Raw genomic sequence first — 21,928 nt, 5'->3', positions numbered from 1 at the left:
CAGCAGTGCAGGGGTGATAACTAGGTAAGAACAGATGTACCTCTAAGAAGATCTGAGTCATTGATCATGGGAGAAGGTGTGCCACGATGGAGGCACACCTGCTCTGTGTGCACATTTGTTTCATTTGAGCGTCACAAGTGTCTTAAGGTGGCAGGGCAGACATGACCATCTCTATTTTATAAATAAGAATCCTAAGGCTTGGAGAGACTGTCCCGCCCAAGATCGCAAAGGAGGAGGAGCCCAGAGCGTCCAGTCCCCAGTTAGTCACATATAAGGTCTACGCACACTCACAGTGTCTCCACAGTTTGTCAAAAGGGCTCTTTGGTGACCGGAAAGGCGTCATGATTCTATTTTGTCTTCGAAGGTGCTTGGGCTAAACCCCTCCTCCCTTTTCTCTTCACTGATCAGGGATCCAGAGTCCGCCCACTCCACCGGCAGCTGCGTGCACGGTTTGTTCATACAAGATAAATTACTTGCCAAGCCAGAGCTGAAAGCTAAAACATGTGACTATTCAAAAAACAGATGCAAAAGGACACAGAGGTGAATGAGAACTACTCAAAGTCCAAACCTTGGCGTTTCTCTTTCTTCTGGAAGAACCACCAACAACTGTCCTTAGACATTCACCAAGTCATTCTGCACGATCCAATTAAAGAACAAGTACTGGTTTGAAATGGTTAAAAGATAACCGTGATGAAAGCAAAGTTCAAGGGAGCCCATGCGTCTCCCTTGTCTTCCTCGAAGGCGTCCTAGACTGGGGCCTGCGGGAAGCGCCACTCGGGCTGCGCCCGTGGGGCGGCTCTTCATGCGAGCATCTTCCTTAGAGACCACAATGGAAAGTCCACCTCGGGTCCTTCTCTCCCAACATTGCAAGTTCCAACCTAGCTCTCCCCACCCTGCCCTCCCAATACAATTTCAGCAGGTTCCTAATCGACTCCAGTCTCCTCCGTCGCTCTTCTCGGCCTCCGAGTAGGGAGAGAAGAGAAAAGCAGGCGCTTTTCCTGTGGGCGCACCCCGCTCCCGCAGATCCCGCGCCGAACTCGGGAAAGTTGGGGCAGCCGCCTCCCTTCCCGGGCTCGGCGGCTTCTTCCAGGAGGGGCGCGGATGGAGTGTAGAGAGCGAGCTCGCAGGAAAAGTCCTGCGGAGGAAACATGCCTGGCTGCCCCTGGGCGCAGAGAAGCACAGGTGCATTTTCTCCGACGTCCGAGAGCCGCGCCCGCTGCGCCGGGCCCACGATCGCGCCCCCTGCGCGGGCTCCCGCTCGCCCTTTGCGCCCCAGTCCCCCCGCCCTCCCCCTCATCCAGGGAGGCGGGGGGAGGCGCGGGGCCACAGGTAATCATTGCCAGCGGGGCCCGCGGGGGGAAGCGGGGGTGGGCGGCGCGGCGGGGCGCGGGCATAAAGGGGCGCGGCGCGGCGCCCGGGCGCCCGGCTCCCGCGCAGCATGCCCGCCCGCGCCCCGCCGCGCCGCCTGCGGGCGTTGCCGCCGCCGCCGCCGCCGCTGTGGCTGCTGCTGCTGGCCCTGGGCGGCCGGCCTCTGCGCGCCGAGCCCGGCGACGGCGCGCAGACCTGGGCCCGCTTCGCGCGCCCTCCGACCCCCGAGGCCGCGGGGCTACTCCACGACACCTTCCCCGACGGCTTCCTCTGGGCCGTGGGCAGCGCCGCCTACCAGACGGAGGGCGGCTGGCAGCAGCACGGCAAGGGCGCCTCCATCTGGGACACGTTCACCCACCGCCCCCCGGCGCCTGCAGGCGACCCCTCGGCGGCCGGCTGGCCGTCGGGAGCCCCGTCGCCGCCCCCGCCCGCCACCGGGGACGTGGCCAGCGACGGCTACAACAATGTCTTCCGAGACACGGAGGGGCTGCGCGAGCTCGGGGTCACCCATTACCGCTTCTCCATCTCGTGGGCGCGGGTGCTCCCCAATGGCAGCGCCAGCGCCCCCAACCGGGAGGGGCTGCGCTACTACCGGCGTCTGCTGGAGCGGCTGCGGGAGCTGGGCGTGCAGCCCGTGGTCACCTTGTACCACTGGGACCTGCCCCAGCTCCTGCAGGATGCCTACGGCGGCTGGGCCAACCGCGCCCTGGCCGACCACTTCAGAGATTACGCCGAGCTCTGCTTCCGCCACTTCGGCGGCCAGGTCAAGTACTGGATCACCATCGACAACCCCTACGTGGTGGCCTGGCACGGCTACGCCACCGGGCGCCTGGCTCCCGGCGTCCGGGGCAGCCCGCGACTTGGTTACCTGGTGGCGCACAACCTCCTCCTGGTGAGTGCGAGGGGGCCAGGCGGAGGGCCACGCGGGGGAGAGGGCCCCTGGAGACGCCCGGGGCAAGAGGGGTGTCTGACTGGGGGATGCCAGTCAGAGGAGGCGCCTTTGGAGCACACCTGTGCGGTTTCCTGGGGTCCACGCCCAGGGAGGGTGGGGGGCGCTGAGCTTCTTGGGCTTCCCAGGAAATCGTGGAGTCGGGAATGGGAGGGAAACCCCGCAGTGGGCGCGCCAGGGGACAGCCTTTTTTGAGGCCATCGTCAAAAAGAAATGGGGATTCGTTTCTCCCATGAGAAATGGGAGCGCCTTTCTCTTGAGGGCAGAGGATTCCTAGAGGTGAAATAGGACTAGGAGCGGCCGCCAGAGCACGAGGAAAGAAGTTTGCTCAGAAGCCACACAGACAGCGTTGCCCTCGGCTAGAGTCTGTGGAGATGTCACGAGTTCAGTTTTAATCCAATAAGATCTGTCTTGCTTGTGGCACAAGTTCACACGGCAGCAAACTCGAAGATGTTAAAATCGCATCTCCTGCAGAGCGGAGTTTCAACTGTCTTTGGAAGTTCTTTCAGTGGCAGGATTGAGAACTACATCCGCCGACCTTAATCAGCAGGAGTGTGAAGACCCCTTGTAAGGTCTTAAACAAAGCTACCTAAGATATAGAAACTACTAAAGGGCGGGATAGATCGTGTCCTACAACAACTGTATGTACGCGATGCTGTCTCCAATTGGAAGGATTCCCCAGGGATGAGATTATTAGCCTGACAAAATTGATTTTAACACCCTTGTGCAAAAGGCTTAATACATTTTGACAGAGGAGGAATTAATGTGCCATGATGAAGTTGTCTTCCAAAGAATTGTTTCTCCCTTTTCTCCTTTACTTAGTGTTCAAGATTAGGTTCATCAATTTGAGGGTTCCTTTATAACGTCAGTTGTACACTTTGTACAGTTTTGTATCATGAGAGAATATTTTATATGTATATGTGCAAACCTTTTAATAAATGGGTTTAAATGTATAACATTTGGCACAGTATTTTGGTGACTTATGCATCTACTGGAAGACCTATTTTTAAATTTAGAATTAAGCCACATGTTTTGAACAAAATCAAGATGAAGACTCGCTTCTACACACTTTTAATCGAAGCCATAGGTAATTGAGGCAGAACAGTTCCTGGGTCACTGAGTTGACTTACCACTCAGAGCTGCTGATAGTGTTGTAATAAGGGCTAATTAGATTGTGTATCAGCTCCAAAAAAACCTGCTTGCTACCACAGGTCATGAAAGAATGTTGAGTTTGTTTGACCAAAACTTGTGATTTTAGTGATTCCATATTGACACATATATATATATATTTCAGTAAGATACTTTAGAGCAGTGGTAATAAACTTGTTCAGTCTGTCAGTTCTTTTAAGGAATCAGAAGACCCAAACAGCACCTGTTGATGATTGGTGATAGAAAACTATGGAAAAAGCTGGTCCCTCTTTTGAAGAAAACATAAGCAAATTTCAGCTCATACCAGAAACAAGAGATTTGTGGACCAACTAAAGGACCAAATAAACTATTCCTGCAAAATTACTATTGTAGATTTAAATCATATGAGTTCTGTTTTTAGAATGTATGTAATAAACTCTGTATGAATATAAAACTCATCAATTGTTATTATAACCACTTACCCATTCATTTCATACATAAGATAATAAACTGGGACTGCAGGAGCTTTCTGGTACTCTGGTATATTAAATAGTCAACATGCTTTTGACTCTTGTGCCCACTTTTTGCCTTTCGATTAACTTCTCAGTTATATTTTTGTCTCCTTACACAAAAACTTGCCAAACTAACCATCCTTCCCAGTGGACTTTGTGTTCATAAGAAATTAGTAACAAGTAGACAGTTGCTTTTGCTGATGCTGCAAACATAATTACAGTTGCTGTAAAAAATTAATTTTGCTTTCACATATCTTTGGTTTGGAGTGTAGTCATTCTTGTATCTCATGAAGAAGTAAGTTGTTATGATCAAATATGATATCTTTAATTGTGTCCTATGAGATATTTTCATTCTGATGTTAATATTCTTTCTTGGTGTTTGTGTTACAGGGAGGGGAGTATGGAAGTTTTGATCTTATTTGAAAAGATAAATCATATTCCCAGATTTTGGTAATGGAACATTTTGGTGATATTAATAGAACTTTTCAGCCAGGTTTTAGGTATTCCTGGTAGGGGCTACTGAGCCCTTAGCACATTTATTTACATTTGGGGATCTGATGCTTGTGAAGGATCAATCTGGCCAGCACTTCTCCCCTCCCCCATTCTGTGTTTCCACTAATTTACAAGTAGACTAAGGAGATGCCTTAGGGAGACTGGAAATTTGACATTCCCCCCCCACCCCCAGCACCAGATACTTAAGAATCATTGTCTGATGGCCTGGAGGACAGAGGCAGGCCAGACAAACTGCAGGATGAATAAGGGGATGGGGAAGCTTTGCTCAGAATGGAGGTGTTCCTGTTTTTTGTGGGGTTTTGGTCCTGAGGTCCCCTTGATAAAAATAGCCTCTGTGTGTGTATGTATGAGAGACAGAGACAGAACCTGACAGAGCCAGAATGGACAGAAAGATTTCCCTGCAGAGCCCATGGACTCCAGACTGCTTTGCTCATCCAAATATAACCTGGAAAGAAGATGTAACTTCCTCTCTCTAGCTTGAAGAGGGACTGCTGTGCCTTCGCAGCTCTAGAAAGATGGGTCTTAATGGCCCCTGAAGAACTAGTGTTAAGGCTGGTAGTTGGAATCCAGCTCCAATGGTGCCTGGGAGTTTTTGTTCTGCCCATGGGATTCTGGGGAGGACCAGGACCAAGTTGGAGATACACATGGGACTCCCAGGGAGTCTTGCAAATGTCTGTTCAGGGAACCTGTGACAAAAAGACAGCTTTTGGGGGGGCAGGGGGGATATTTATTTATTTATTTGACTGCATTGGGTCTTAGTCGCGGCACGTGGACTCTTAGCTGTGGCTTGTGGGATCTAGGTCCCAACCAGAGGTTGAACCGGGCCCCCTGCACTGGAAGCACAGAGTCTTAGCCTCTGGACCACAAGGAAGTCCCAAAAGACAACTTCTTTCACTTAAGGAGGTGGGGCTGGGAGATACTACTTTGCGCATTACATATAGTACATATGGTACTGAGCACCAGTGCTCCTGTCAGCTGATTTGTCTACAGCATCTGTCCAGCCGCTCTCCTCTTGCTTGACACACTTTCTTAGCTTGGCTTCCAGAACCTCACTGTCTCTCCCTTCTCCTCTCAGCTCACTGGCATCTTCTTCCCAGTTCCCTTTGCTTATTCTTCCCTATCATGTCTCTAAATGTTGGAGTGCTGGGGCCTCCCTCCTGGGGCCTATGCTCTAGATTCACTACAAATGAGTTCTTTGAAGACTCTAATCCTGATGACTCCAAATTTTGAGTCTCCAGCCAGAGCTTCTGCCCTGAGCTCTACACTCAGATAGAGTGTAGAGCTTATCCTCTTGGATGTCAAATAGACATGTCACATTTAACATCCAAAAGCAAATTCTTATCTTCCCCATCTTCATCATGGTAGCTTTGCTCTTTCAGTTGGTTGGACACCAAAGCTTAACTTCTTCCTTTCTCTTAAATCTTATGTTCAATCCATCAACCAATCCTATAGCTCTGCTGCTGCTGCTCCTGCTGCTAAGTTGCTTCAGTTGTGTCCGACTCTGTGCGACCCCGTAGATGGCAACCCACCAGGCTCCCCCAGCCCTGGGATTCTCCAGGCAAGAACACTGGAGTGGGTTGCCATTTCCTTCTCCAATGCATGCAAGTGAACAGTGAAAGTGAAGTCGCTCAGTCGTGTCTGACTCTTAGTGACCCCGTGGACTGCAGCCCACCAGGCTCCTCTGTCTATGGGATTTTCCAGGCAAGCGTACTGGAGTGGGGTGCCATTGCCTATAGCTCTACTTACCTTCAAAATGTATAGAGAATCCAGCCACTTCTCTCTTTATCTAAAACTCCAGGTCCAAGCCCCCATCACATTCTGCCTGGATCACTGGAACAGCCTAATGACTGATGTCCTTGCCTCTGCCCTTGCTCCTTGCAGTTTGCCATGGCGGATATTCCCAAGGATATCATTATGAATGAACAGGATAAAGGCCCCTGTTTATTAAAATCACATTTTTTCTTTAAGAACTAGCTCACATGCTCCCTTTGGCCCTACACTCAAATGCCATCTGTTCCTTCTGTGGAACCCACAGTGCTTCACTCTGATGCCCCCTACCACACTTTTGCTTTCATTTAATCATTTGCTTCACTAGCTGGGTAATTCCTTAAGTGAGGAAAACGCGTTCACTTCATCTATCCTAAAATGCCATCTTGCCCTTGGTAAGTGCTAAGTAAGTGACTTCTGGCTATTTAACAGCCTGACTTTGCCCTTATAAACTCATGTTCCTAAGATCTGTTCTCTTCATCAATTTTCTAGCCACTTTCTTATGGGACAGGGAGTATTAAATCCTAATCAGAGAGTAAGATCAGTAACTATAATGGTGCAGAATCTGACATTTTCAGTAAAAATTTAAGGTTCATCATCACATGTATGACTCCATTGTAAAAGTTCCCAAACAACTGAAAACTGTCTATAATCACTATGAAACATTATGACAAAGTTTTCAGAATGGGAGATGGGGGAATTCTCCTGGCTGGTTTTAGGAGCATGTATTGGAAGTAGCTTTCTTATCTGGTTGAGCTGTCCTTCCCCAAGTAATAGTGGAGGCCATTTATCTATTAGATACATGTTCGAATTATAAGGCTATGTACTTTTGTGAAGCACTTTACTAATTTTCCTCTCATTAAAATTTTTTGGTACATTGCTGGAATAATCAACTGAGTTGAATGTTAATGTATTTTATAGACTACTGAATTCAATAGTGTATTTAATCAGAAATGGTTAAAATGTCTCCTGAAGAGCTTGACTCACTCTTCTTTGAATATCTGATTGAACACAATGTTTTTTTGAAGGTCACAGTCAAGTCCAAGAAAAAATTTAAGAATAGGAAGAAAACTAATAAAATAATTTCGAAATCAAAGTAGTGTTTACCAATGTCAATTCTTTTGAGTTGAAGAGGGACTGCTAAGCATTCAAATGATGCCAGTGTGCATTTCTCAAGTGCAAAATGACTGAATGCACACCCTGTTACCTGAACGTAGTAGTTAGTCATGAAGTTTGCACACAGAAGTCTTCTGAGTTATCTTATTTTTTCAAACAGTACGATGTTCCAAGCCAGAATTTTAAAATTAATTTGTACAAAAAATATGTTTCTTTGTAATTATTTCAGCAGCATTTGACTAGATTTTCAAGTCAGTTTTGAAATCACCTACTTTACATAAAACATATTACCAAATACCTTTTCTGGATATTTAAAAGGAATGTTATCTTTTTAAGGCATAAAGGAAATTTTAGGTCTAGGAAGAGAATAAAAAACAAAATTGGGAGGACGAGAAATAGAGAGGGTAAGTACAAATGCATATGGTTTCTGAATCCTTCAAGATCCACATCTCAGGAAACTACAAAGTGATATATGTAATCTCAGTTGCTCAGTTGTGTCCAGCTCTTTGTGACACCACGGACTGCAGTACTCTAGGCTTCCCTGTCCATCACCAACCCCTGGAGCTTGCTCAAACTCATGTCCATCAAGTCAGTGATCTATATTTAAACAGATAAGCATAATTTAAACATATAATTATGCTTTATTTATATAATTATGTATTTATGTGCTTAAAAATAATTTAAGCGTATAAACAGATAAGCATAATATATTTAAATAGACAAGCTTAATCTACCTTTTATATGCTTAAAGTATCACTATAGCTCTTCTAACACAGATGTAAAATAATCTTTACTTATTTCAATATGTCCTTTTTTTTTTGTAAATTGAATATCTGCAATCTGCTTTCTCACCCAGTATCTGGGAAGGAGTTTTAAAAAGTGAGGAAGAGCAGGGGAACAATTTCTACCCAGACAGGAATGTGAGCTTTGCGCATTTCCAAGGCAGATAATATCTCCATTTTCATCCAGTGGATGGGGGGATAGGGAAGGAGGAGTATGTGACCTTGTGGGAGCTTCACCTGAAGGCCACACCATCTCTTGCACTCACCTCCCATTGACAGAATTCAGTCACATGGTGCAGGGAGCGGAGGTGTACTGCAGCTGCGGAGCTGTGTGCTCAGCAAATCAATTGGGAACAGGTCATGAAGGACAAACAGTGATCTCCCCTACACTGTCCACCTCTCAGATACATTGTGAGAATTAAAATCAGGTATGTCAACATGTTCTGAAAAATGTAAAGAGCTCTACAAAGGTGAGATATGAATCTTTACAGTCAATAAAAGCAAAAGAACTTGAGAAGTGATCCTCTTGAGCTGTTTAGATGAAAGGAATTAGACAAATGCATTAGAAATTGTTGCCTCACTTAACTTTACTCGTAACCCTCAGCATTTGCAGTTATTTCAGCAGCATTTGACTAAATTTTCAAATCAGTTTTGAAATGACCTATTTTACATAAAACCTATTACCAAGTGCCTTTTCTTGATGTTTAAAGGAAATTTACTAAAATTTATGACTGATATAATTTGGTATATTGACTTAAGATAAGTGTTTAGTCAACTTGCATGGCCCCAGTCTGAATAGATTTTTTTTTATTAATAACATTATTGTTTGCAGTATGGATGTCAGAACATCAGCCATGAACCAGTATCATTTATAGTTTGATAAAATAGTCAAGATAAACTGAAACCAGTTTTAGACACTAAGCCTTCCCTGGTGGCTCAGATGGTAAAGAATCTGGCTGCAATGCAGAGACCCGGGTTCAGTCCCTGGGTTGGGAAGATCCCCTGGAGGAGGGAATGGCAACGTGCTTCAGTATTCTTGCCTGGAGAATCCCATGGACAGAGGAGCCTGGCGGGCTACTGTTCATGGGGTCGTAAAGAGTCAGACATAACTGAGTGGCTAATGCTTTAAATATAATGGTTGAACAGATATTATTTCCATGTCTGTAAATGCACTATTATTTGATAATTAGAATAAAAAGGTAACAGAGGAATCTTAGGTCAGATTTCTTCTCTGGACCAACTCCTTGCAGTTGTCCTGGGACCCTCTGGCTTCTGCTCAACTATTTCTAGCAAAAGCAACCCAGGTTCTCTCAAGTAGCCCACTTGATTTTATCTTTCCTATTGATTAGAAACCTGCCTCTATAGAGGACTCACCCCTGGTTGTCTCTGCCTTCTTTGTGTCAAAAAATAAAACAAATTGCTTTTTGTGGAGACAGCTTTTCAAATATCTGAAAAGGCCACTATGTTCTTCCTAAGTATTTTCTCCTTTATTCACATTCCGGGTCAGGCCTCCAAGAATTAGAGGGAGCTGCCATTTAGTCAGGGCTCCTTCTTGGGGAGATGCAGTGGGGCAGACAGGAAGGTGGTTGAATTCTGAGAAAGCAAATGTGACCTTTGAGAGCCCTCTTTATCTTCTGACCCTTGAGGAGAAGGTGGGGAGGGAGAAGGAAGAGTTGACCTTTCTATTAATATCTCCCCAGGGTGTGTGTCTTTGAGGAACAGTGCAGAACAGAGTTGGCTGTCTGTGGGACCTGCCCATGGCCACCGTCCTTACCAAGGGGCTGCGGATGGTGGCGATGACTGAGGACACCCAGAGTTGGAAGGGTATTCTGGGTTCTGTGTCCTGGGGGCCAGTTGTGCAGCCATACCAGGTGAAGCAATGCCCAGTTCATGCCACAGGATCAGTGGCTGGAGGGGCAAAGAGAAGGACGTGGAGGCTTCTCTTAAGATTCGATGTGCAAACCAAGTTTCAGCTGCCCCCAGGATTCAGCGCGTATTTCTTGTTCTGGACACTGGATCCTGCCCCTGCTGTCCAAGACCGCATTGACGGCTTTGGCTGTCACCTTCCTGCGGACTCAGATTGGTCTGAGGTCAGCTAAAACCTCTCAGGCTTTAAAATTTTTCCCTGTGTGAATTGCTCTTAAACCAGATTTTCCCTGTCGTCTCCTTTTGTTGTTTATTTTTGAACGTTTAATCTTACTAAATTTCATCCTGAATATGTAAAGGTGAGAGGAGGATTATGACAGATGGTGAATACTTCTTAAAATTTGAACATCACCTAAATAACATTAGGGTGAGCAGTTAAAGGAGTAGCAGTGCGCAGGTATAGTGGGGTAGTGTTTGGCCATTAAAAAGTTAATGTATGGTGATTAAAAAGTTGCACATGGTATGTTATTGAGAGAAAAATGCCATTTGCTGTATTATGCTTCTTACATATCTTAGCTGTGTGAGTGAGTGTGAATGAGTAGAGAGCATTCTCCAGTTGCCGTGCTTTCCCCCAGCTTTTTCCTGACATGCCAAGCCTAGATTTGCTATCCCTGCTTTCTGCTCCATAAAATTCTCTCCTGCCCATCTTATAATATTTCACACATTTTATTGAAATAATTTGTTTCGTGGTCTTCCCCCTGCAAAGATCTCAGCTTTGTGATGCCAGGAGTCATGTTTATATTGCTTACCATTTGTGGGTGTTTCTAGATAGTAGTGTTACAGGTAATTTTTTTTTTCCTCTGATTGTCTGGATTTTTTCTAATTGTTCTATAAGCAAAATGTGATACTTTTATGGTGGAGAAGTCATAAGTAGTGTTTCTGGGAAAAGATGGCAGATTGAATTTACCCATCAAATTTTTCTCTCTTGAAACCCCATTAAACTTCAGTAACTCTTAGTTGCTCAGTTGTGTCCAACTCTTTGTGACCCCATGGACTATAGCCCGCCAGGCTCCTCTGTCCATGGAATTCTCCAGGCAAGAATACTGAAGTGGGTAGCCATTCCCTTCTGCAGGGGATCTTCCTGACACAAGGATAGAACCTGGGTCTCCTGCTTTGTAGGCAGATTCACTTTAATAAGGTGACCATTAGCAGAGAAACAGTTAAAGAAAGGGGAATGGGCAAGAGGAGGGAAGGAGGGAAGGAGGGGAGAGAGACGGAGGAAGACACAGAGTGGAGAGAACCGTGGAAACAAAACTTTAAAAGCTCAGAAGCAGATGGTGGCGTATTCCTGACTCAGTGGATCCAAGCAAGCTGACTACTAGATCGGCTGTGGGAGAAGCCAAGAACCAATCCCACGATTGCAGAATCTCGGAGAATAGCAGGACCAGGTGCTCTGGAAAGGGTGCTGAAGGGCGTGGCTGCTAAAATGAGAACTGGTTGAAAGCTGTGTGAGAAACAACTCGATTTCTGGATCTCTTCCCCATCATACCCACTGTTGGGCCTATGTCACTTCTCCACTCAAGGAGAAAACTCAAAGTGAATTTTCTGGAGTGTATAAAATGGAAAGCATCTGGACTGAGGGACCTCAGGCATATTTGAGGGCATGAGCACCACGCTGAAAAGAGGGACTAAGTGAGCATATGAGCCTGGAAGTGGAGACCCGCACCCCTTTCCCAGCCTCTCTTTTTATTCCACCCCCAGCCCTTCTTGCCCAACAGGCTCTTGGAACGTTGGCCATGTGACTTCTGCTCTCCAGGTAGGGACTGGAAGCATCTTCTGGGAATCCGATGAGCTCATGTGGAAAGACCTAAGACGCTGGTCCTAAAGGTTCCACAACAAAATGGCAGAGACAGATCACTCCACAGTGAAGCTTGAAGTCAACACACCCCACCCACATGCTCAGATCTTCCAGTCGGGGTTTTTGTTTCTCATTCTTAAACATGAGTAGACGATTAGGAATCAGCAGGATCTGAGGAACGTGTCTAATGTGAAAGACTGAGACCCACCTAAATAGGAAAAAAAGCAACTTTTGGGGGAGAAAACTTGGAGGAAACTGAGAATATATGGGGATAAAAAAGCTAAAAGGAAAAAAAAAAGAAGTCAAAAGATAAAAATTCTAGTTATAAAAATAAGGAAGTCACAGGATGTAATGTACAGCTTTGTGATTATAGTTAGTACTGTGTTGTGTATTTGAGAATGCTAATTATGACCAACCTAGATAGTATATTCAAAAGCAGAGACATTACTTTGCCGACTAAGGTCCGTCTAGTCAAGGCTATGGTTTTCCCTGTGGTCATATATGGATGTGAGAGTTGGACTGTGAAGAAGGCTGAGTGCCGAAGAATTGATGCTTTTGAACTGTGGTGTTGGAGAAGACTCTCGAGAGTCCCTTGGACTGCAAGGAGATCCAATCAGTCCATTCTGAAGGAGATCAGCCCTGGGATTTCTTTGGAAGGAATGATGCTAAAGCTGAAACTCTAGTACTTTGGCCACCTCATGTGAAGAGTTGACTCATTGGAAAAGACTCTGATGCTGGGAGGGATTGGGGGCAAGAGAAGGGGATGACAGAGGATGAGATGGCTGGATGGCATCACTGACTCGATGGACGTGAGTTTGAGTGAACACCGGGAGTTGGTGATGGACAGGGAGGCCTGGCGTGCCGTGATTCATGGGGTCGCAAAGAGTTGGACACGACTGAGCGACTGAACTGAACTGAACTGAAGGGAGGTTGATTTTAAAAGTTCTTGTAAGAAAAAAACTGTAATTGTGTTTGGTGATAAATGTTGACTAGACTTATGGTGATGGTCATTTCATAATATAGGCAATCTATGTTGTGTACCTGAAGCTAATATAACATATGTGAATTATATCTCAATAAAGAAAAATAAATTTTAAGAAACCTCAGTAAACTCTTAAAGAGTTAAGAGAATATGTTGCATCTAGGAAATAGGAATAGGATAATACAATAAAATAGGTGGGGGAAAAGAACACATGGAAATTAAATATTATAGTAGAATTGAAAAATTTAGTAGATTGGAAAATACAGGTGATAAAATCTCTGTAAGAATAGAGCAAGAAGGCAAATAGATGGACAAGTGTAGAATAAAAGTAAGAAAATTAGTGAACCATCCAGAGGTCCATCATTGAAATAACAGGAGTTCTGGAAAGAGAGGGGTGCAATAGTGTTCTGTTTGGGGACCCCATTGAACTATGCTTCTCAGATCTGTATACTTGCATCCCACATAGTCTATGGGCTAGAACATGTGACTTGTTTTGCTCAATGGGACAGTAACAAGTGTGATGCAAGCAAAAACTTGATAACTACTTTCACATTGGAACTTTTCTTTCTGGATCACTCCCTCTTGAAAGTGCCAGAGATAAGGGCCTTTCTGTAGGCTACCAATCAGACCTGGCTCTCATATCTCTCTGTAAGGACCCGACATAATATAGCAGGAACCAGTTCATTCTTCTCTTTTCATCGGGATTGGAATGCCTGAATCATTGCATCTGTAGCAGCATTCCTCCCAACTAAGACATTCCCCCAGGTTACTGCTGGTGAAATACTTAGCAATTAGGGCACCATCTTGGGACAGAGGTCTATCTGCCCCCTTGAATACTGCTCAGAATGGCATTCGCTTTGCCTTCTGGGAAATCAAGCCTCAGTTGGGTTTAGTTGGTCTTCTGAGAAGCAGATATCAAGACAGCATTAGATGTGCAGGACATTTATTGATGGGCAACAACAGTAGAGTGAAAAGGGGGAGGAGCCAGAGAAGGCAGATGAGCCTTTAGGACACGATGTCTGTCTGACGCATGAGCATGGGAAGGAGGGGGCGTGCGATGAGAAGCATCTCAGATGGCAGTATAGGTCTAAGAACGATCCAACCAGGCCAATGAGGAGTTCTGAGCCATCATTCCCGTTGGAGGAGTCCATGGCTTGCAGGAACAGGTCTGCTTAGTACCCCTGGCTTGTTTCAGTCATAAGGGAGTAGCCATTGAGAAGCATGGCCTCAGGGCCAGTGCAGTGGAGGGTGACGGGGGCAGCAACCCATGCAATCCGTCCATTATGCTTCTCACCGCAGAACTGAGTGATGCATTTTCACCGCTACCAACAAACCAGCGAGTTATGCCATTCAGAAGAAAGGAATGAAAATTATTTCCAACCAGAATGTAGTTGCCTCTACTCTCAGTCATTCCTGAGGATAGAATAATGAGATTTCAAGACATCCAAAGTCTCAGAAAATACATCTCGAACGCCTTACAGAGAAGTTATTGGAGGAAGAACTCCAGGTAGCATGATATAGATCAGACGGAAGAAGACCTAGAATGTTCAGAACAGTAGATATAACTCGGGAGCATGATGATGAATTGAAAATGTGCTGTGCAGCAGACCTAAGAGCAACTAGTCTGGAAGAGGGGAAGATTCCAGAAGTGTGTCTCCAAGAAAAATATTGGAGGCCAATGTGACCTTGCAGAAGTTTGTGCTATTAAAGTGTGAGAAGAATTAGCCATAGGTGAAAAAGCAATGCAATGATTAACTTCAAGGAAAACAAAAATAAGAATGGAAACTTTGTCTTAATTACCACATTAGAATGCCCAGCTGTGAGTCATAGTCCTGTTGGCAGAGTAATGTCAGTACTGAATATTATTCAACCAGATCCTGCTGTATAACGAAACTGCCTGTGTGAGAGAGCTAAATCCTCATCTACCCTATCAGGAAGTCAATGGATCCTGTCTAAAGTAGGGAAGTGTGGAAATGTGCTGTGTGCTCGGTTGTGTCCAACTTTTTGCAACTGTAGCCCGCCAGGCTCCTCTGTCCATGGAATTCTCCAGGCAAGAACACTGGAGTGGGCTGCCATTCCCTCCTCCAGGGCATCTTCCCGACTCAGGGATTGAAGCCATGTCTCTTGCATCTCTTGCATTGGCAGGGGGGTTCTTTACCACTGAGCCACCTGGGAAGCCCCTTGGAAATGTGCAGATATCAAAAGAAAATGTCATAAAAGTCATAGATGGCTACCTCTGGGGAGGTAACTGGGGACAGTGGGGGTGGGGAGTAGGGCAGGAAACTGTGATTATTATTTTAAGTTGCCTAAAAATTAAAAAAAAATAATTTTTACCATCACTTAATTTTGTTGTTATAGCACATATTTGCAGCATTTCAGCCTGGAGAATTATTTTTGAATCAAGCTTTGAGGTATTTCCCAGTTTTCAGATTAATGCTGTCTGAGTTTTCATCCTTTCAATACAATAATAAAAATGTTGAAAAGAAACAGGGCCATGAGTAAACCCTATAGGGTATTGTTAGTCACCTTCTCCCAAGTGGGCTATCTCCCACTAATCATGTTTCAAACATCTATCAGTGTTTGAAACCTAACAACAAATCAGTAAATTTTTGTTTAATCAATAAACACTTAAATTATGGTCCTTCAAGCATTATTCATATATCTACAGTAGTATCCTTGTATGTCTGACTTTTCTTCTTCTTGACCCCAAGAATATTCCAAGAAGATCTGACAGTTGTCAAAACTATTACATTGAGAGTCTATTGTGTTTTCAGACAAGCTATAAAACTGTAAAAAATATTAATTGGGTGCTGGTTTGGCATTTATTTTATGAATCCACGCTGCTTCCTCATTTTCCTCTCTTCCTGTACTGATGTACATTTATTAAGCTGTTATGTAATTTTGCTCATGGGTCTGTTGTTTCTGAAATGCATATTTTATTCCCTGTTAACAATTAAGAACATTTTCAATCTTCAGGCACCTTATGTTTGGTGATCCCTCAAAGTTTCATCATTTCGTAATTATAACTGCAAATCCTTTTGGTAGGTCCTTTTTGGAGATGATGAATTCGGAATGGCATCTAGTCTCCTGGAGTGCTTTCCTCGTGCTGAGGAATCCAAGTCTAGAGTGTGGTCTGAGGACAGACACGATAGAAGGGCAAGAGGCAACGGAGTCAGACATGCTGGAGACACTAGTTAAAAGGACTCTCCAGGATAGATAAAGACAATCTAAGAAAGATCTGGAAGATTAGAGCAGGCCTGGTGGTCTTCAGGAGACACAACAAAGGCATTGGATTAAGGAAGTTAGATAATTGCAATGATCAGTCAACCTCCCAACGCAGTGCTGACGTTCAAATCAACTTTCTTATGTTGAGGGTAATAAACTGATTTTTAGAAATAGATGTCTTTTGTACAAATAAGCTCAACAACTCAAATATCATTGAGTGTTTGTGACTGTTGTACAAGTCATGTACTGTATACGCAGTTTGTAATCCTAGATTTTATTTCACATAGATACAGTTCTGCTGAGCAAGCTCAGAGTAACATGGGGGTTGATATCTTGATGAATTCATGCCTGGCTGGGTGACCTGCTGAGAAGTGTGATGCCTAACAGGGCAAAGAGGTTGTTTCACTCGAGTGAAGTGGGCTGATGTCGGGGAAGTTGTGGCCCCTGGGGTGCATGTACCCCAAGTAAATTTCTGTCAGGAGGGATAAGGGATGGCTCTTCCAGATTCTCTGATTGTAAAAGAAGCTAGAAACTTAGAATTTTGAGTGAAATGTCTTGATTTTTAAAGGTCATCTCCAAAAAATAAAAGTAAGCATGACATGGGTTTCCCAGGTGACACAGTGGTAAAGACTCTGCCTGCCAGTGCAGGAGATGCAAGTGACTTGGGTTCAATCTCTGGGTCAGGAAGATATTCTGGACCAGGAAATGGCAACCCACTCTAGTATGCTTGCCCGGAAAATCCCGTGGACAGAGAAACCTGGCGGGCTACAGTCCATGGGGTCGAGCAACTGAGCACACACACACAAGTCCCCAATGAAGTGACTGACTTCCTGGTAAATCAACATAGGGTATAGCTTGTTCCCTATAAGGTGTTCCCATGCCTATAATTTTGACCAGTTTTAAAGCATTTTTCTCTTAAATATGAATGGAGGGCAAATCATCAAAAGATATTTAAGGAAAGTGCTCAACATGAAACAGTGAGAATAAAATAAATAGACAGAAAAACAAACCAGGAAAAAACACATTATGCAGGAAATTGAATACACACAAACTGAAAAAGGGAGAGAGAATATTAAAACATTCTTGAACATCAACAAGGTGATTGTTGATATAAAATGCTTAGTAAAAAGATTGAAAGATAGAGGAAAAGAAATGCCTCCAAAGTAGTACAAAACGACCAAGAACTGGAAACATTAAAGAAAAGGGAAAAGATTTAAAATATGAAACACACAAGTCCAACGTCAAACTAATAGGAGTTCCAGGAAGAAAATAAGGCAATGGAGAGCAGGAAATTAAGAACTAATATCAGAAAATCCTTCAGCACGGAAGAACACAAGCCTTTAGCTTTAAAGATCCTTCTGAACTCCTAGCACAATGGATGCACAGTTCTATATAGGGGTTTAGAAAGCTTGACTTCTGTGTAATCTTTCCCAAGAAGCTGAGGCATGTATCAACAAAATTACAGAGTAAAGGGGGGAGAAATAGGATCTAGAAAACTATGACTATCATCAGTAAGAAATAAAGAAAAATTCTAGGATGAGAGCAGTTCTAGACAGCATCTAGTCCAGGTGGAACCAAAAGGATACAGGAGAAAGAAGAACTCTAAGTGAAAGAGCAGAATCAGTAGAATGGTAGTGAATATGATGGAGACTCACAAAAACATTAAAACAATAGGAAATACTACACACGTTTAATAATGAGGTGATTATTTATCCAAGGGAAAACAAGAAGCTGTGCAAGAGAAATGGAAATGCTATAGGCCCCTATTTGGCTCTGCAGTGAACAATATTTATATGAGACCCTGGGTATGGTTATTGATTAATGATTTGAATAAGAGCAAACATTTGGGAGAATTAGGGAAGAAAATTGAGAGGTGTGCAAGTTGGCTTTTCATTATTATGATGAATTATTAAATGTTGGGAAGAAGCATATTGTTTAGAAATGTCGTAGTCATTACTAAAAGAAACAGCAAAAAGTTAAATGTAGTTGTCTGCAGGGAGCAGAAGTGGGAGTTTGAGATGGGGTAGGAAAGATGTTTACTGTTTTTCATAAGCCTCTGATTTTTAAACTACATGAATGGATTTCTTTAATTAAAATAATTTTGAAAAAACCTGTACCACCGAATAATGCTTTATAGTTTCTGAAATGCTTTTGTGTATTTGGGGGGGGGGGGCGGTGCAGGTAGGTAAATGAGTTGAGAGGCTCAGAGTTTAGGGATCTAAACTACCAAGGGATTGAACTGGAATCAGAACCCAGGTTTTCTGAACTCCTGTTTCCAGCGCTCACTGCCTTACTCCAAGACTGAGTTCCCTCCTTGTCCTCACATTCAATGCTCAGAAGTGGAGGAGTCACCAATGCCTTCATTTATTTGTTTGTTTATTTTTTGGCTTGCTAGGCATCATGTGGGATCTTAAATCCCTGACCGGGGATTGAACCTGTGCCCCCTTTAATGGAAACGTGAAGTCTTAACCATGGGACCACCAGGGAAGTTCCGAGTCATCAATGTCTTTAACCTTCATTAACATCTGGAGACTCATCACTGCTAATTAAAACAAAACAAAACAAAACAAAACAACACTACTAACCCATAGACAACTGTTCTCCTTACTGTTCTGTGTAATATGCCCAAACTTATTGGCTTTAAGTAAACATTTAATTTTGTGGGTCAGAATTGGGGAAAGGCGCATCTGGGCAGTTTTTCAGTGGGCTGCAAGTCATTTAGGGTTTGACCAGGCTGGGCGTCCAAAACGACCAGACGTCGCAGAGCCTCACCAACACGGTGGTCTCAGGTTAGTTTAGACTTACTGTGCGGCAGCTGGCTTCCCCCAGCAAGCATCCCAAGAGGACTAGGAGGATGTGGTGCTGACTTTTGATTAGCCTCGATGTCATGCAGTGTCAGCTTCTGGCAGAGAAGTCACAGCACCCCCCTCCCCCTACTACCTCCCACCCCCATGAGGAGTGGCAAGGTCACAATGTTGAGAGCCTTGGGGGATGTGCTATCTTCAGAAAAAACATTTTCGCACAGCATCTCAGGCTTTCTAGTTCACTGTGATCTGCTGGGAATGCCTTTTTTCCATCTCCCCAGGACCTACACATCTTTCAATATATGGTTTAGAAACTTCCTCCTCCACAGAGACTTCTATGGTGTCCCTCAACAAGAAGCACTTTTTCTTTTCTCTGAATCCCTGTTGTATTTTTAATTTTTTTGATGCAGACCATTTTTAAAGTCTCCATTGAATTTGTTACAATATTGTTTCTGTTTTATGTTTTGTTTTTATTGGCCATGGGGCACATGGAATCTTAGCTCCCTAACCAGGAATTGAACCCACACCTCCTGCACTGACCCACCAGGGAAGTCCTTCCCTAATATATTTATATTTTTTAATCCTTCTTATGACACTTTCATTCTGGTGTCATCATCATCACGTTGTATACCTGTGCTGCAATCTCTGCATATTCCCTGCATAATAACTTGCCTGTTGTGTAAATATTTTCTTAGTGAGATAATGATTCCATGATAATTCAAATAATAGTCATGAAAAAGTGCATTTCAATTCAGAGCTCTTTTTTTTTTTTTCTTCACCATTCTCATTTCTGAAAACGGGAAGAAACCAAGCAGTCTCTCAGGAGGAGTTACAGCAGGAACCGTACGTGGCTGTTTCCTGGTGTTTATTGCTACTCTGTGAGAAATAAAGAAGACGGGGGAATGAAAACCATGTCATTTACAATTTGATTAAAAAGGTTTTCTTTTTTTTTCTTTTCCTTTCATGTTTAAGCCCTGTGGATTTGAATTTTCCCTTTCGTCATAGAGGAAGACAGATCAAGCAGTTAGGATTCCAGTTCCCTGTGCTGAAAGCACCCTCACTTCACAGCTGTTTAACATATCTGGCCTCAACTCAGTCCCCTGTCCCCTCACCCACTGCTTTCCAGCTGCAGGAAGGACTTGCTCTTGTGCCTTGGGGCCCTTTTATCTGGTTTTTCTCTCTGCCTGGAATGTTCTTCCTCCCCACCCCACCTCCAGATCCATAGCTCCCTCACCTCCTGTAAGCCTGTGCTCAGAAGCCACTTTCTCAAATGAGGCACATCCTGAACACCCCATTTAAAATGCTTCTCCCCACACCCCAGACTTAACGGGACCCCTTCCTGGCTCAAGAAGCACTTCCTGGGAACCTGGAGGAGAGAGGAGTTCATCAACTTCGTATGCATGAATACGAATTTCTCGGGTTTGGTTTTTAGCTTCAGAATAGAAGACCCTAGAAGAGCAATTAAAAAAAACAAAACAAAAACAAACGCACGACCTCTGGCATCATAGTGGCTATTAAAAAGGCAGCCTGTGAGTCCTTATGCAGCCCCCAGACAGAAGCTCATTCTTTGCATTTAGCAGTTGAGCAACAGTGCAGGGGCAAGAGGCTTATGTGTGTTAATTAACACCTTTGATGAACATTGGTAAATGAATCTGACCAAAGCCCAAGTGGACATGCTTTTTTTGTGTGTGATAAAGAATAATCTTTGGGGATTATTTATGATCACAAAGGAAAACTGTAAGGAACATTTTTCCTAGACTTGGAAATGGGGCAGAAGGATTACTGGTGTCCTTCTGAGCCCCTGCCCAGGTTAATCCCGTTCTCTGATTCTCTGCGGGTAAAGAAGAGAGGGCAGCTTTGTTAGGTTTGCTGTTTACTGTGCATCAGGGTATTTTAAGTTCTATAAAGGTAGATGTTTATAAAGGATTCTTGCCTAATAGGCAATCCATATATAGATTTTGTCTTATTGAGATGGAAAATGTAAAGATTAAAATGACGGCATAGTCAATGAAAGGAAAAGAAAGACTCTTGTGTCACCAAAAACAACTGCATCTCCTCTCCTTGGCACCAGGCCTCCCTTGTTTTCATACCATTTATCATCTATTAAAAAAAAAAAATTATTTACTTGTTTTTGGCTGTGCTGGGTCTTCATTGCTGCACTCAGGCTTTCTCTAGTTACTGCAAGCAGGTGATCCTCTTGTGGTACGCTAGCCTCTCATTGCGATGGCCTCTTTGGTTGTGGGCACCGGCTCTAGAGCGTGGGCTCAGTAGTTGTGGCGCACAGGCCCAGCTGCTCTGTGGCATTGGGATCTTCCTGGGCCAGGGATCGAACCCGCATCCCTTAATAGGCAGGTGGACCCCACAACCACCGAACCATCAGGGAACTCCCCACTTGTCACCTTTTAATATTCCTTTTAGTTCACGTTTGTTATGTTTGTTGTTTGCTGTCCTTCCTCCTCCTGAGATGGAGGCTCCATGAGGGCAGATGTTTTTCTCTGACTTGTTCACTGTTGGATCCCTAAGAACTGGGCCAAGCCTATAGTTGTTGTTTAGTCACGAAGTCGTATCTGACTCTTTTGCCCAGTGTCCAACTCATGGACTGTAGCCTGCTAGGCTCCTCTGTCCTTGGGATTTCCCAGGCAAGAATACTGGAGTGGGTTGCCAAATAGGTGATGCTTAATAAATACTTGCAGAAGGAAAATATTCCTTAATGTAGATCAGTGACTTTCAAACTCTTTTGACCTTGACCCCCAACAGTAAGAAAGGCATTTCACATGTTGACACACACACAACAGAGAAGTTTCACAAAGCAATACTTAGCCTTATGACATGTGGTGCGCTTCCTTTTCTTTTTTTAAAAAAATATTTGTTTATTTTGGCTGTGATGCACGTGGAATTTTCGATCTTTGTTGAGGCCTGTGGGATCTTCCATTGCAGCATCTAGGATCTTTAATAGCAGCATTCGAACTCCTAGTTGCGGCACTTGGGATCTGGGGATCAAACCCAGGTCCCCTGCACGGGGAGTTCAGAGTCTTAGCCACTGGACCACCAGGGAAGT

General features: G+C 44.2%; 1 protein-coding gene across 1 annotated transcript in view; it reads left to right on the top strand.

Annotated features, from left to right (window-relative positions):
- Positions 1-1,438: 1,438 nt before the first annotated feature.
- Positions 1,439-21,928, top strand: part of KL (klotho) — a 37,855-nt gene continuing 17,365 nt past the window's right edge. The window contains exon 1 of the mRNA XM_052650335.1: positions 1,439-2,260. Within this exon, the coding sequence (XP_052506295.1) occupies positions 1,439-2,260 (822 nt within the window). The remainder of the gene's footprint in view (positions 2,261-21,928) is intronic.

The sequence above is a fragment of the Budorcas taxicolor genome, chromosome 12 (assembly GCF_023091745.1).
Source record: "Budorcas taxicolor isolate Tak-1 chromosome 12, Takin1.1, whole genome shotgun sequence".
Classification (NCBI taxonomy): Eukaryota; Metazoa; Chordata; class Mammalia; order Artiodactyla; family Bovidae; genus Budorcas; species Budorcas taxicolor.
Note: the sequence above shows the minus strand (reverse complement) of the source record. Positions and strands in the feature narration are given on the sequence as shown.